A 15,576-nucleotide genomic window follows, 5' to 3' on the forward strand; every position below is an offset into this window, starting at 1 on the left:
GTAATTTTCCCTACTATCTATATTGGGGGGAGGGATTCTGGCCCTCCCTCCTTGCCAAGTGTTAGAAGCAGCTTCATTCGACGGGTGTGGCTTGCAAGTCCGGGTGCACGGCTATCACACACACACACACAGAGAGAGAGAGAGAGAGAGAGAGAGAGAGAGAGAGAGAGAGAGAGAGAGAGAGAGAGAGAGAGAGAGAGAGAGAGAGAGAGAGAGAGGCAGCTTACACGAAAATCGAGAGAGAGGTAGACAGAGCCCGCTTGCCACACTAGTGATGTTAATGTTTTTTTAGTCTCACGAGCACACATAAAAACACTCACACTATATCTCTCTTATTTCTCTATTTTCACATTTGAATGTTGGATGTGTGTATCTATGTGTGCATGTAAGTATGTACATATGTGTGTATGTATATATATATATATATATATATACTTGATCCCTCATTATTTTGAAAAGCTTGATTATAGTTACACATGGCCAATCTAGAAATAGTCAATCCAATTCCTACAGCTCTCAGGGCCCTTATCAACCTTGTGTGCTGCAAGACTCGCAGCATATGATAGCTCATATGATATGCTCTATCAAGCAAACTTCAGGAAGGAAATCGCAGGCGACCCAGGCGGTCTGGCGTGTGTCAGGACAGCTGTCGGCACTTAGTGGTGGACAGGAACGCGTGTATTTGGTTATTTTGTGAGATGTTGGATCTTTTTACTCAATTGTCACGACGTGGTTCAATCCCTTTTCGTTGCGCACGCAAGGTGCCACCGAATCTAACCAGGTGCAGGTAACATGTGATGTTCTTTTTTGTTTATGGTGTCAATTGTCTGGTGAATTCAAGTGAATAGGCTGAGAGCGTCTTGTATTGTGCTGCATCTTGTTGTTTCATGCAAAGGGCTATGGTTCACCTCAAGGCAGAGGCCCAGTGCAGACAACATGCAACTAAGGGGAATGTAGAGGGCTGTTGCAGGGGGCACGGAAATGAGGGGAATGTGGAGGCCTGCTGCAGGGAGCACGCAAGTGAGGGGAATGTGGAGGCCTGCTGCAGACAGGATGCAACTGAGGGCAATGTAAAAAAAAAACGAAAAAGGCAGTCATTGCCAGATGGTAGTAGCAGGACTGAGAAGCCGAAAAGCTCTAGGGTTATGGAGGTTAGTGTCACGGTATCTATAGGGGGTTGCGATATTGATGTAGCTTTGTTAGCTTGTATGCATGCATTCCTCGAAAGGGAGACAATTGCTGGTCTTTGTGCTGTTGAAAGAGGCGGCACTCTTTTTCACTTGCACTTCTAGATGGTAATGCGGCTTTGGACTCGGCTTTGGACTAGCTCCTTGGTCGCAGCAAATAGGAAAGTGAAACAATACTTGGGCTGGGATAAGGCTTTGCCTACTGGTGGGATGGTGCTTTGCCGTGCTTTGAAACAGCGTAATATGCATACCTTCGAGGGTATGCTTGGCTACTGCTTGAAGGACCAAGACCAGCCGTATTTTCGAGTCGTGATGCAAAATATTCATGCATACGAGATTAACAAGGGAATAGAGTTGTACAGCTTGTATGGTGGTGATGACTTGAAGAAAAAAGTCTGTTTGACGCCTGCAAATATATTTGATAGGACATATATGTTCTGGAAGTTTAGATTGGGACATCCATTGGGAAACGATTTCTTGTTGACTGTGCACAAGATGCTAAAAACTGGGAAATATTATCCGTCGTCGGCATGGGTGACACCTTACCAAGGCCGGGGGATGCAATTAGGCAAGACGAAAGCTCTTTGGAGATGCATGGTTTATCCATCGACCACAACCTACCAAGATGTCGCTAGTATCTTCATCAACAACGATGAGCATAGTACAACTCACCCACGTGCCGACTGGTTCCACTCCCGCTGGCAAGGAATGAGAGGTATGCTCATCAATATGCATAGGAATGATTTTGATTTTGCACTTTGCTAACTATCAAACATCTTCTCAACAGTCCAGCGAGCGTGCGAACTAATCACGAAGATAACTATAGTGAACAAAACGGAGCGAGTCCGCAAATAGGCGATGAGTACATCCCATTGGTGCATGGCGTGACAACAGTTGCATGATACAATGTATTGCTAGTTCATTCTAATTGCTTCTATTTCTTGCATGTGATGAGACTAAAACTTTGTATTCTGTGAATGCAGGGTAAAATGGACCAGATGAACTTGGTGGACTCAATGACAGAGACGCAAGTAGACGAGTCGTTGGATGAAATTCAAGATCCACGATTGGACAAGGTCGAGGAGATGGTGACAGAAATTTTGCATGAGGTCTCGAGGAATCAAGCGGAGGGTTATCGAGCTCTTCGATCTGATGTCCTGGATGCAATAGATAGATTAAAATATGCAATCGATGAACGCGAAACAAATGTCGCTGATATACAGGTTTCCAAGCTAGAGGAGCAAATCGCAGTGCTGCGTACTGAAGTGTCAAAGTTGAAAACACAGCTCAACAAGCTGAATGCACTCCTATGCAGGCTTGCGAACTTGCTAAACAGACATCTTGTCGACTAGATTGCCAATATCTGCTGGCGTTTTTGTGAGGACAATCTGGACAGCTGTTGGGTTTTTTTGCTAGTGTAGATTGTGAATATTTGCTGGCGTTCTTGTGAGGACAATCTGGACAGCTGCCGGGTTATTATGGCTAGTCTTGCTAACTACTATCTTGCACTTCGTTAATTAATTAGAGCGGCAAATTCTCTCTTCCACTCTCATAAAAGAAAATCCTTTGGCCTTGCCCCGGTTCCCACGCGCATAAGCACCTCATCCTTCTCCCCACCTTCGATGCCCTTGTCTCGTGGCGACAGTGCACATTTGCATCCTTGCTTTGGGCGATCACATGCAGAGAATGTGAAGGTTGCCCTGATTCTTGTTCCCCATTTGAAGCCACCCCTCCCCTTGCGAACCTACCCCAGCTCTCCACTTCTCCCCACCTTGGTTGTATCTGCCCCATGTGAGCGACCCCCTTTGCACTACAATCATTCTTAGCTTCACTCTCTCATACCCTCCCGTGCACATATATATGTAGGCATGTATCGGGGTCCTGCCCTGCAAAGAAACGAGAGGGAGAGAGACAGAGAGATGCATCGCATCGGCCCTGGCACAATGCAGGCTTGCACCTTGCCCCCAAAGTGCAACAGAGGAGGCGCAGAGACAGAGACAAAGAGAGAGACAGAGCGCAGCAATGGGCAAGGCGGAGGAGCAAGCCCCTTTGGCTGCGTTCACAGTGCCAGGTTGGGAGGCAAGGCAAGGCGATTGGGTAGTATCATCACTCTCTCTGTCTCTCTCTCACAACACGCACCCCAAAAAAATCCAAGCCTGCCGCTCGCCATCTGTGCACGGTCAAAAAAACCCTTGCACCTATTTTGGTTGAATTTTTCAAGATTTTCTAATCTTTACTCCTTTTCGACAATCGAGATCTGTTTTTGAGTCCTTCGCATGTAATTTGTCACAAATAATCTCACAAACAAGGTGAGATTTCACGATGGCTTTCCAAAAAGAAAATAAAGATATGAGGGAAATAAAAATACAATATATATATATATATATATATATATATATATATATATATATAGAGAGAGAGAGAGAGAGAGAGAGAGAGAGAGAGAGACACAATCGCTTGTTCTTGTGAAAAAAGCTCTTTACTCTTTAAAAGCTTTAAAAATAAAAAGGTACACAAAATAAAAGCAATGTAATCCCATCCTAAGAAAAAAAACAAGTATAAATTGTGTGTTCATGTTGAAAATAATATAAGATGAGCAAGGAAAAAAAAAAAAAGGCAAAGTCTTAAAAAGCCCTGTAAGGCTATGAAATGAAAGGGATCCATTTGACAAACTCCATCAACATTTAAGATGAGTCTCCATCGTTGGCACTGAAAACGTTGGAGGGATGCCTAACTCTCGACTCAACACTAAGGCTTCTTTTAGGAAGCCAAAAAGGGCAAACAGGTGTAAAAGTAATGAAGTAGCAGATCGTCTCCAAAGCCTACATAACCAACTCAAATTCTAGTTTTAGCATCTTGTATTGATAGACAATCAATCTTCTCACGAAAAGCTACAAATTTTTTATCCTTGGAGAAATTTAATCTCTAAACTAGGGATGTTTTGGGATTTTTTTTTTGGAAAATTTGAAGGGCATTTTGGAAATTTATGACAAAATATCGGGTCTAATTTGAAAATTTTTGAAATTTGAGGGGTATTTTGGGGATTTCCATAAATTAGAGGGTAATTTTCTTGAAAAGTAAGGGCAAATTCAAGTTCTCTCGGTTTTTAGGTGAAGTGTTGAAGCTTTTGCCAAAAATCACACTAAAATTTGTGAAAATATTCCGGTTTTCTTCAAGGCAAGCTCAAGATCTAACTGGTATATCAAGATTTCATTCGGTTAAAATGCATTGGAGCCAATTTTTTTCTAACACTACCTTTGTCTCCATTTGTCCTCGCGCAAAAAAAATCTAGCACTGACACATGCGTCAAACCTCGCGATGGTCTCTGACCCAAAAAAAATTGCCTCTTGTGCTTTCCCTTAGCGTTCGAACACAAACATAATCTCTCTCTTTCCCGCTCGCTATCTTCTCCATGTGCCATGCTCAATGGCCCCCCCCCCCTTTCCACTTAGTTTACCTTTCATCCAAACTTTCACAAAAGCATCTTCAAAGATTCTTTCAAAAAGAAATGAAAAAAGATTAGAGGGACATATGCGAGTGTAATATATGATCCATGAATTAATTTCTTTACAAGATTCCGCTACACCTTAACAATCGAGCCCAATCTCTCTGTTGCATCACGTGCACGCGATCCCCTCGCGTATGTTTCCCTGAGGAGCTCCACATCCCCTTTCAACTCCGCTCCTGCTCCTGCTCGTGCCCTGAGCATGCAAGCGAGGGAAATGCGATGTTTCTCCTGCAGCTCCTCATACACGCAGCATAGGAAATAGCGAGAGAGAGAGAGAGAGAGAGAGAGAGAGAGAGAGAGAGAGAGCAGCTTGGTCCTGCTCTACGTGCGCACTCGCCTTGATCGGGTCTGCAAACTGCGGCACCAACGTCGTGCCATGCTTCCTTCTCTACTCTCTGGGTGCCTTCGCCTGACCCCTCTACGCCTCCCTCTCTTTGCTCTTGCGCGCGCTGACGCCTCTACGCCTCCCTCTAGTTCAGGGTATATCATAAGATACCCTTTAATTTGAGCTGCTTCCAAAATTGGGGAAACATACTTTAGTAGTTCCATGTAAGCCACAATTATATGTCTTTTTTTTTGTTGCAAAACTCACAATTGTGAGTGAATTATATTGAGCAGTCGAAAAAATTACAAAGTTTTGTCATGCTTATGTTAAGCCATGACAACATCCAGGAATCATAATTACAACGGCTATAAATTTATAACCAAGGGGTCATAATAACAACCATTTGACTCTTCTACTTGCTTCTACTTGCTCACTTTTGTTTTTCATTAGATAGAATCTCCCCAAGATCCTTTAGCATCTCCAATTAGCATGTCCATGCACGTCACCACTTAAAACCAATGTTAATGAGTAGCACTTGAACTCATCACCTACATAGTATGAAACTCAACGTAAACCGCTAGGCTATATGTCTACGTTGGTCCTTGAGCTCCCTTTGAGCCATAAAAAAAAGGACCCCCCCCCCCCTCTCCTTTCCCTTTTTTTTTCCCCACCCTTCCCTTTTCCTTTCTTTCCCCTCCCCAAACTAATTAATGCATTTGTGAAAAAGTAGTTTTGGGTGCTTACTTATGATTCCCTTTGTCTCTTTGAATAGTGAATCTACCAACACTACCAATACCCCAAAAGTTCCTATAGTAACTTAAAGGAGCTTGCAACTATCAATGCAATGCCACCATGTAATATTTTCTCAATTTCTCGAATGATAAATTTTTTTGTGCTTGTAATCTTTGCTAATGCTACCTCACTACTACCAATGTACACGACATATAGGCTCGATTTCAAACTTATTAAGGTGAATCTCCTCAAATTCGCCTTCTCCTCTTTTTCCAAACCGTCCCCCCCCCCCCCCCCCCAAACCAAAAAAAAAAAAAAACCCTCACAGGCCCTGCACTTTGAGAGAGAGATCCTATGGCGTCGTGCTCATTCAACCGATTTTCATCTCATGTCAAAACCTCCAATGATTGTCATTCTACATATGCTCGCAAGGGAAGAGAGAGAGAGAGAGAGAGAGAGAGAGAGAGAGAGAGAGAGAGAGAGACTTTAGTCCCCTCTATCCATCTCCTGCATTCACTTTATATTTGCGTGTTTGCAAGGGGGGAAAAAACACACACACACACACACACACACACACACACAGATACACCCTCTAGATGCAATCTGCTCCCATAGCCCTCACCCACAGTCCTATGGCCTCTTCTCGGCTTGCAGCCTGGTCCTCATTGCCATTGCCATTACCGTCTCCTCCCATAGCCCTTGTCGCCACCCATAGACCAAGGCCTCTTCTCGGCCTGCAACCCTCATTGCCATAGAGAAAACACATGGGGGACACCTCCCCTCAGTAGTAAAGGGCACGGGCCATTTATTGATGCCCAAGCGGTGGGATCCACGGAGCGAAGCCAGGACACGACGATTGAGACGCGCGCAGCCGTAAGATGCCGGGGTAAACTAGGACACGAAAAGGTAAACTTGGACAGGCAGAGGGGCCTGTCCAAGTTTATTTATCATTATATGGTTTGCCCTTATGTCAACCTCCCTGTCGCGGGCATAACGGTTAGTGCATTGGGCTCTCATGGTGGTGGCGAGGGTTCGAGTCTCTGTGCCAACGATGGGCGCTCATTTTTTACCACCCTCAATCCTCCTCGAGATCCCCCCTTTTGACCTGCACCGTCGATCCCATCTCTTTCTACCCTTGCCCTTTAGTGCTGAGGGGCACCTCCCCCTTCTAGCCTCGCGAACTGTTCAACTTTTTTGCATGGTTGAGTTTTATATGGTAAGTCAATAAAAGCATCTCGCCGAGATTCCATCTAAAGAAATGGCTTCAAAATCGTAACCACATACATACCAGCTCACACGGGCAAGGTTCAATCAAAAAATCCAAAGTTGCAAGAGATCAGCTTCTAACGGAAAATTTGAGATTTGCCTTCTTGTCAATCTCACCACTTTCTACAACATATATTATTTATGTCAATTGTAAATCTGTCACATAGATTCTTGAAGAAAATATCCACTTCTTATTTCTCTCACCTCCATCAACCACAACTTTTTTTTTTCTTTGTTGCAAAACTCACAATTGTGAGTGAATTATATTGAGCAGCCCAAAAAAATTACAGGTCATGCTCTTGTTGAGCCATGACATCATCCAGAGACTATAATTACATCAGGGCAGCCACCCCCACCGATACACATGGTCCAAAAAATTGTCCTTTTGAGATCTTTACGCCGACATTTTAATATCAAGGGGAATCTCCAATACCTTGCGCTAAAGTAGCCCTTAGAGCCAGCCACAATATAGTCACTACAAATTTAGCTTATTGACAAATCAGCAATCTTACAAAATGTTAGATGAAGGCAAGCGCCCCCGCCAACATTGCCTCACTACTCTCACTCATGTACTTTAACCGAAAAAATTTCAATGGTGTATGTCACATCTTTCTTCTTGGGCCTACTTTGGTTAGCATATCTCGAAAGCAATGGAGGACAACAGTTAGCATTCCTGATAGGAACCTCATCAATAACTTCATATACCTTCGTTAAAAGTGTGCCACATTTGTGATACATGTCCTGGATGTCTACCAAAACTTGCATGACACTTTATCTTTTTCCAAGAGCCTCTAACTAACCATCTCATTCAAAATTGTTTGTACATGTAACTTTTTGCATCATGCCACATCTCTACATCACCCACATACCCATCTATACTCACTATGAAACACACCATAACGACTTCCTCAGGCATGTCCACCACCGCCCCCGCACCCTCCCCCCCCCGCTCCCCTTTCGGTTGCATTATAGAGAAGATGTGGTTAAGAGAGATATTCCTCACCTTTTGAATGGCGCGAGAAAGTGCAGGGTCAGCTTGGTATAAGCAGCGAAGGCAATTGACCTGCTCAAGGAAATGTATCAGCTGGAGAGCCTTGGGAACAACCAGATCAATGCTCAATGAGCATGCACAAAGCTCCAATTGCAAACCTACACCGATTTCGCAGTACTACTCTGCTCTCCCATCACCATAGCAATGGAATGTAGAGAGAGAGAGAGAGAGAGAGAGAGAGAGAGAGAGAGAGAGAGAGAGAGAGAGAGAGAGAGAGAGAGAGAGAGAGAGAGAGAGAGGAGAACAGAACACTCAATAGAAGAGAGCCACACAACTTCGCATAAGGCATCGGGACTTAGGCTCGATTAAAAAAATCTTTGACCGTTGACTTTTTATTAGACATATTGGCCACATGTAAAAGGCTTGTTCGTTGTGTTGTACTCGTCATCTCCCATTGCAATGGAAATGGCGTATGAACTTTGAGAGTAGCGGAATTAGGAAATTAAAGAAAGCACTTTTGTGAGAATACTTTGTGAGCGTAGAGGGTGAACTTAATTGATGGTAGCAACATAAACATAGATTTAGTTAACTTGGCATGAACAATACTTTTGCAAGAGAGAGAGTTTAGAGAACATGACAACAGTTGAGGACCGGATTTATGTGGAGCCGCGGTCCCCTCTCCAATAGACACTTGTGTTATAGATTCTCCCATCAAGAGAGACTTGGTACAATACAATCTTTGTGTTCCTGTAACCTAAATGATGCAATGAAGATGGAAAGCTTCATGCATCACGAGCATAATATAAACTTTGCAAAAAGCATTAACTATCCCAAGGCCTTAAACACCTTCGAAGGTGGAGAGAGCTAGCGGGGAATGAGGGTAGGAAGGAGGAAGAAGAGACATTCCACAGGAGAAAGTAATAGTTCCTCACTTATCATCACTCTTCTTGCTAGCATACATAATAGCATAGTAATGAAGATGGAGAAGATGAAAAGCTTAAGCATTGATGCATGGATCTTGGTTGGATTTGCATTCCATAGCCAAGAGTGTTGGTGTAGGCCCTCATCTTCCCTACTAGCCTGGAGAAGGAGATGGAGCTCTTGCACTTTGCACTTCACACAATGAGAGTGTGTGTGGGAGAGTATACCCCTCAAGCAACCCACTAGCTTGCTTTGGTCGACCCCCCTTGTAGCTCATGCTTGAAGATCATTAGACCCCTCCACGCTTAGCCAATCACATGTGCAAGAGGCATATCAAGCAACAAAGGTAGCCTTGGGACAAGTTTTCCCCTTTCCCCTTTGAGAGAGAGGACTTGATAAACGTTAAAATTTTTAATTAAATTAGCTAATTTATCATTGGACTCCTCAGGAGGCCAACCAATAGGCTTTAGGCACACCATGAGGGCAACATGAGGAGGAGCTTGAGAAGTGTCCTATTTGCTTTCTTTGTACCAAGCTTTCCTTGTGTGAGGGTGTGTGTGTTCTCTCTCTACCCCCCTCCTTGTAGGGCTCGCCCCCTCCTTGTAGGGATCTTTTTGAATTTGTGGAACACCTCACCTTCAAGCACCTTAGCCAGCAAGCATGGCAAAGCACCTCAAGCTTGGTTAGTGTTCCCACAAGCACCTCAAGCTCCTTAGTCGGCAAGCACGACAAGCACCTCAAACATCTTAGTCATCAAGCACGGCAAGCACCTCAAGGACCTAAGTCATCAAGCACGACAAGCACCTCAAGCTTGGTCCGAGCTCCCACCTCAAGCTCATTCCTAGCTTACCTAAGGTCAAAGGAATTTTAACACTAACCTTTGGAGGTCTTTAATGAAGCTAACCCTAAGGTCTTTAAGCTCCATTAGCTAACCTTGGTCTTTGACAGGCCATGCGGTTGAACCATGGTGCCCCTAGGATAGCATCCTCCTGTTGGAGAGGAGAGATGAAAAAGTCTTCTTTGTCGACATAGCTTTGGACATGAAGCCTCAACTTCCCAATCAAGGGAGTAAAAGAGGCTTGCTGTCCCTTGAAATATGTCTCAACCGTTACAGTATCTCCCATCTCAAAAGCTTGAATGCCCAACTTGGTGGCCAACTCCGTTGATATGAAGTTGTGAGTAGAGCCAGGGTCAAACAAGATGATGGCATCATACTCTCTTACCTTTTCCCAAGCATAGGAGAGAGGTGATCCTTTGCAATGAGAATCCTCTTTTGGAGCTTCGATGGTGGAAACTCTAGGAATCTCAGTGCGCACGCATTTCTCTTGGGGCAAGAACGATAGCCATGTCCTTGCTCCCCACACTTAAAACATTTATAGTCCTTGTAGAAAGCTTCAAGACCTTCAGGAAAGAGTTTATTTTTACCTTTGTAAACTCCCTTCTCCTTGGAAAGATTGTTGTTGTTGTTGTTGTTGGAATTTCCTTGGGAAGAATTTTGAGCATTGGTTTTCCCCTTTGCATAATTTTTGTCTTTGTTTTCCATGGGCTTGACATTTCGTCTAGCCCCTTGTTGGAAATTGATGCACGAAGCAACCATAGTGTGGTGGATTACTTCAGTGATAGAACTATGCCATTGAGAGTTGACATACTCGGCCATCTCTTTAGGTAATCTCGCACAGAATTGTTGCTTTTTCTCAGTGAAGTCTATCCTTTGGAAGACAGTAGCCTTGAGATGTAAACCCCAAAACTTGTCTACGTATTTTTGGATAGACTCATGAGAGAGAAGATTCAAAGTTCGCCATTCGGTGAGCACGTTTTCCTTTGCATCGCTTGCAAGGAATTTTTTCATGATAGAAACTCATAGAGTTTTCCATGTCTTTGGGGCTTTTTTGTTGCCACGAAGGCTAGCCCACCATTGACGAGCAAATTTCTGGAAGTGCATAGCTACATGGCGTAGCTTGGAGGACCTTGTGAAGCCCTCATCTCCAAAGGCTGCATCAAATTGCTGGATAAAGGCCAACACTTTGTCAGTAGCTCAAGGGAGATCCCATAAGCACAAGGTTGTTGAGTAACTTCGGCTTGCAAAGCAGGGTTACCTATAGCTTGCTGCAACCTAGTAACAAGATAATTGACAAACATGGGGGCATCATCACCAGCACCTTCATGTGCAAAATCAAAGTTATTAATTTTCATTCTACTCTCTTGGTTATTGTCAGCCATGTTAACAAAATTTGAGTACTTACTTAGTGTATGCTTTGGCAATTCAAAACCTTAGTTGCGACTCCTCTTAGCCTTTGAAAATCGGCACTTAAGTATCTACACCCAAGGCTCGAATTGGTTAATTATAGAGAGTAGTGGAGTGAGTTTAATATTGCAGAGTTGCCGAGGGCTAGCTCCTTTCCGACTTCTTATGACTCAATAATGGTAAATCCATAGGCAAGTCTTAAAAGACCCCATTATTAAGACCGCGAGGTGTGCACCATATCCCACATAGTGGGCTCAACAAAACCGATAATAGATCACAGTCCCGCTTGCCCTAATATAATTAACAAAATCAGCCATGAATAGGTTAGTTAAGGACCTCTCTTCTTAAGCAAGAAAAGAGAAACCCAATGATCTGATACTAATGTAATGGAAATGGTCTATGAACTTTGAGAGTAGAGGGATTAGAAAATTAAAGAAAGCACTTTTGTGAAAATACTTTGTGAGCATAGAGGGTGAACTTAATTGATGATAGAAACATAAACATATTATTTAGTTAACCTGGCATGAACAATACTTTTTCAAGAGAGAGACAAAGAGAGTTTAGAGAACATGACAACAGTTGAGGACTGGATTTATGTGGAACCGGTTCCCCCTCTAATAGGCACTTGCATTCTAGATTCTCCCATCAAGAGAGACTTGGTACAATTTAATCTTTGTGTTCCTTGTAACCTAGGTGATGAACTGAAGATGGAAAGTTTCATGCATCACGATCATAACATAAACTTTGCAAAAAGCATTAACTATCCCAAGCCTCATTCCCAAGGCCTTAAACACCTTCGAAGGTGGAGAGAGCTAGCAGTGAATGAGGGTAGGGAAGAGGAAGAAGAAACATTCCATAGGAGAAAGAAGTAGTTCCTCACTTATTATCACTCTTCTTGCTAGCATACATAATTGCATAGTGATGAAGATGGAGAAGATGGCAAGCTTAAGCACTGATGCATGGCTCTTGGTTGGATTTGCATTCCATAGCCAAGAGTGTTGGTGTAGGCTCTCAATTTCTCTACTAGCTTGGAGAAGGAGATGGAGCTCTTGCACTTTGCACTTCACACAATGAGAGTGTATGCGAGTGTGTGTGGGAGAGTCCCTAGCTTGCTTTGGTCGACCCCCCCCCTTGTAGCTCATGCTTAAAGATCATTGGACCCCTCCAGGCTTAGCCAATCACATGCAAGAGGAATATCAGGCAACAAAGGTAGCCTTGCAACAAGTGTCTCCCTTTCCCCCTTGAGAGAGAGGACTTGATAAATGCAAAAACAATTGATTAAATTAGCTAATTTATCATTGGACCCCTTGGGAGGCCAACCAATAGGCTTTAGTCACACCATGAGGGAAACATGAGGAGGAGCTTGACAAGTGTCCTATTTTCTTTCTTTGTACCAAGCTTGCCTTGTGTGAGGGTGTGTGTGTGTTCTCTCTCTACCCCCCTCTTATAGCGCTCGCCCCCTCCTTGTAGGGATCTTTTTGACCTTGTGGAACACCTCACCTTCTAGCACCTTAGTCAGCAAGCATGAAAAAGCACCTCAAGCTTGGGTAGTGTTCCCACAAGCACCTCAAGCTCCTTAGTCAGCAAGCACGACAAGCACCTCAAGCATCTTAGTCAGCAAGCACCTCAAGGACCTTAGTCGTCGAGCACGACAAGCACCTCAAGCATCTTAGTCAGCAAGCACGACAAGCACCTTAGTCATCAAGCACGACAAGCACCTCAAGCATGGGCCGAGTTCCCACCTCAAGCTCATCCCTAGCTTACATAGGTCAAAGGACTTTTAATACTAACCTTTGGAGGTCTTTAATGAAGCTAACCCTAAGGTATTTAAGCTCCATTAACTAACCTTGATCTTTGACAGTTCATCTCTCATTTGGACCCCTTTACCATTGGCCCCGTGTCGAGATAGACCTAAAAGAACATGTCTATATTCTAACCCTTGTTCCCGTCTATTCTCCCACATTAAATTTTCAGTTTAATATGAGAAAATCATTTGGGTTGGTTAGATATTAGATTTTTATGACACCTCTTGGGGAGTCCTCTACCTACGTGTTTGATTGACTCGACTAATAACGCGGTGGCTTGTTGTACGCATGAAGAAGGGAGAAGGGAGGCATCCAACTAGAGTGCTTTGTTAGCTACACTTGAGTTGAATTGATACCAAGCCAAATGCATTAGAGAACAACATGTTCAAAGTTGTCCTTACGTTTTAAATTGTATTGATTCTTTGACTCAATCACACTCTATTGTATAGATTTTTGTTGTCTGTACAACACTACATTTACTTATTTGTGTTTGTTTCATTTGCAAATTCAATAAGAGTAGATATATTGAAAGAAAAAAAATGTGGAGAGACAAAGAAAAAGAGAGAGAGAGAGAGAGAGAGAGAGAGAGAGAGAGAGAGAGAGAGAGAGATGTTGGAATTAGGGTTGCAGAGAAACGCACACAGCTTGGAGAAGACGAAGGAAGATCAAGGCACACAATGGAGAGTGTGTTACTTAGTGTGTAATGGAAAGATAGATAGCCCTAGAGTGCTGGGCGTATATACAATGCTCGGGGAAAAAACCTCCTAAAGAGGGAAAAAATGCCTCGACGGTCCTAGTGTGTTCACACACATCACTACCACATGTATATGGTAACAAATTCCCCCTGGAGTGATGCGGTGAACGAGAGCTGGCACATGAGTAAAGGGAAGTGCCATGCCCTAAGGACATGATCAATCCACAAAGGGGAGTAAGCCCAAAGCTTTGCGGAAAGCTTCAAGCTTCTCACGAGACAATGCCTTTGTGAAAAGATCTGCAAGGTTGTCCTGTGTTGGCACATAAGCCAAGTTGATCTCTCCTGCTGAGAGCTTCTCCTTGACATAGTGGTAATGCACCTCAATGTGCTTTGTGCGAGCATGAAAAACTGGGTTTCTCGCAACTCCCAATGCGTTCTGACTGTCAGTGTAGATAGTGTTGGCAGTGTCCTGTCCAACACCCAAATCAGCCATAAGGCGTCTGAGCCATACACACTCAACCGTAGCTATGCAGACTGCCCTGTACTCAGCCTCACAACTCGAAGTGGCCACAGTAGGTTGCTTCTTGCTCAACCATGATATACATGAACTGCCAAGCATGAAACAAAAACCACTTGTGGACACTTGCGTGTCAAAACAACCAGCCCAATCTGAGTCCGAAAAAGCATGTAAGTCTGGCGGCAATGATCCCCCCTTGGGATAAAACAAGCCAAGGTGTAAAGTGCCACTAAGGTAGCGGAAAATCCTCTTGACAGCCTGCCAATGCTTAGACCCTGGGCTATGAATAAATCAACTGACCTATGAGACTACAAACTGAATATGTGGCCTCGTGTTGCATACATAAATGAGGTAGCCAACAACAGTTTGGTAAAGAGTGACATCAGTAGGATCACCAGCATCATGTAGACTCAACTTCAAACCTGTTTCCATGGGAGTGGCAATAGGTTTGCAATCCTCAAGTCCAAACTTACATAGCAATGTCTCTATGTAACTTTTCTGACACAAGGCAATACCACCATCACACTGCTTAAACTGTATACCCAAATAATGATGCAACAGCCCCAAATCTTTTATCTTGAAAGTAGCATTCAAATCGCCCTTAAATTCAGCAATATGTCTCTCATTTGGTCCAGTGATCAGCAAATCATCAACATAGAGAACCACAATGAGAAGTACATCACCCTCACGCTTTACATACAATGTGATTTCTGTTGGACTGTTACGAAAGCCTTGTTTGACCAAATGAGTGTCAGCTTTCTCATACCAAGCACGAGAAGATTGCTTCAACCTATACAAAGCCTTCTTACATTTGCACACTTTGTCCTCTTGTCCTTTTATGACAAAACCGCGAGGCTGCGTTACATAAACTTCCTCAAATATGTCACCATTCAAGAAAGCAGTGACAATGTCTGATTGATGTACATCCCAACCAAAATGAGTTGCCAATGCACACAGAAAACGCACAGCAGTCATACGACAAGTGGGAGAAAAAGTCTCTTCATAATCAATACCTTTTTGCTGTGCATAACCCTTTGCAACAAGTCGAGCCTTATGGAAATCAATCTCACCATCGGGCTTGCGTTTCAACTTGTAAACCGACTTCGTACCAATGCCTTTTTGCCAGGAGGAAAATCACATAAAGTCCATGTGTCATTTTCTATAAGTGCATCATATTCTGATTGCATGGTAGCCATCCAATTTTCTGAATTCTATGCTTCATCAAAAGACAAAGGCTCCTCAACATCATGTAAGCTAGACACAGCCAAAGCATAACAATCTGATGCATAAGATGCATGGCGAGAGCCTGAACGAGTATGACTAGACAAAGGTGCATCCAATTTACTGTCACGCAAAGTGTGCACCAGCCATTTTGGCATACCTCT

The 15,576-nt window shown here is 43.5% G+C and overlaps 1 protein-coding gene and 1 pseudogene across 1 annotated transcript; both read left to right on the plus strand.

Moving 5' to 3' along the window:
- Positions 1–887: 887 nt before the first annotated feature.
- On the plus strand, positions 888–1,822 carry LOC147427129 (uncharacterized; annotated as a pseudogene).
- A 17-nt stretch (positions 1,823–1,839) lies between these two features.
- LOC147427130 (uncharacterized) lies at positions 1,840–2,539 on the plus strand. Its single transcript, XM_086498071.1, has 3 exons — positions 1,840–1,897; positions 1,974–2,062; positions 2,171–2,539. The coding sequence occupies exons 1-3, from the start codon at positions 1,840–1,842 to the stop codon at positions 2,537–2,539; spliced, it is 516 nt and encodes a 171-aa protein (XP_086354197.1).
- Positions 2,540–15,576: the final 13,037 nt, after the last annotated feature.

This window comes from Adiantum capillus-veneris, chromosome 24 (assembly GCF_014529385.1).
Source record: "Adiantum capillus-veneris isolate H3 chromosome 24, ASM1452938v2, whole genome shotgun sequence".
Lineage (NCBI taxonomy): Eukaryota > Viridiplantae > Streptophyta > Polypodiopsida > Polypodiales > Pteridaceae > Adiantum > Adiantum capillus-veneris.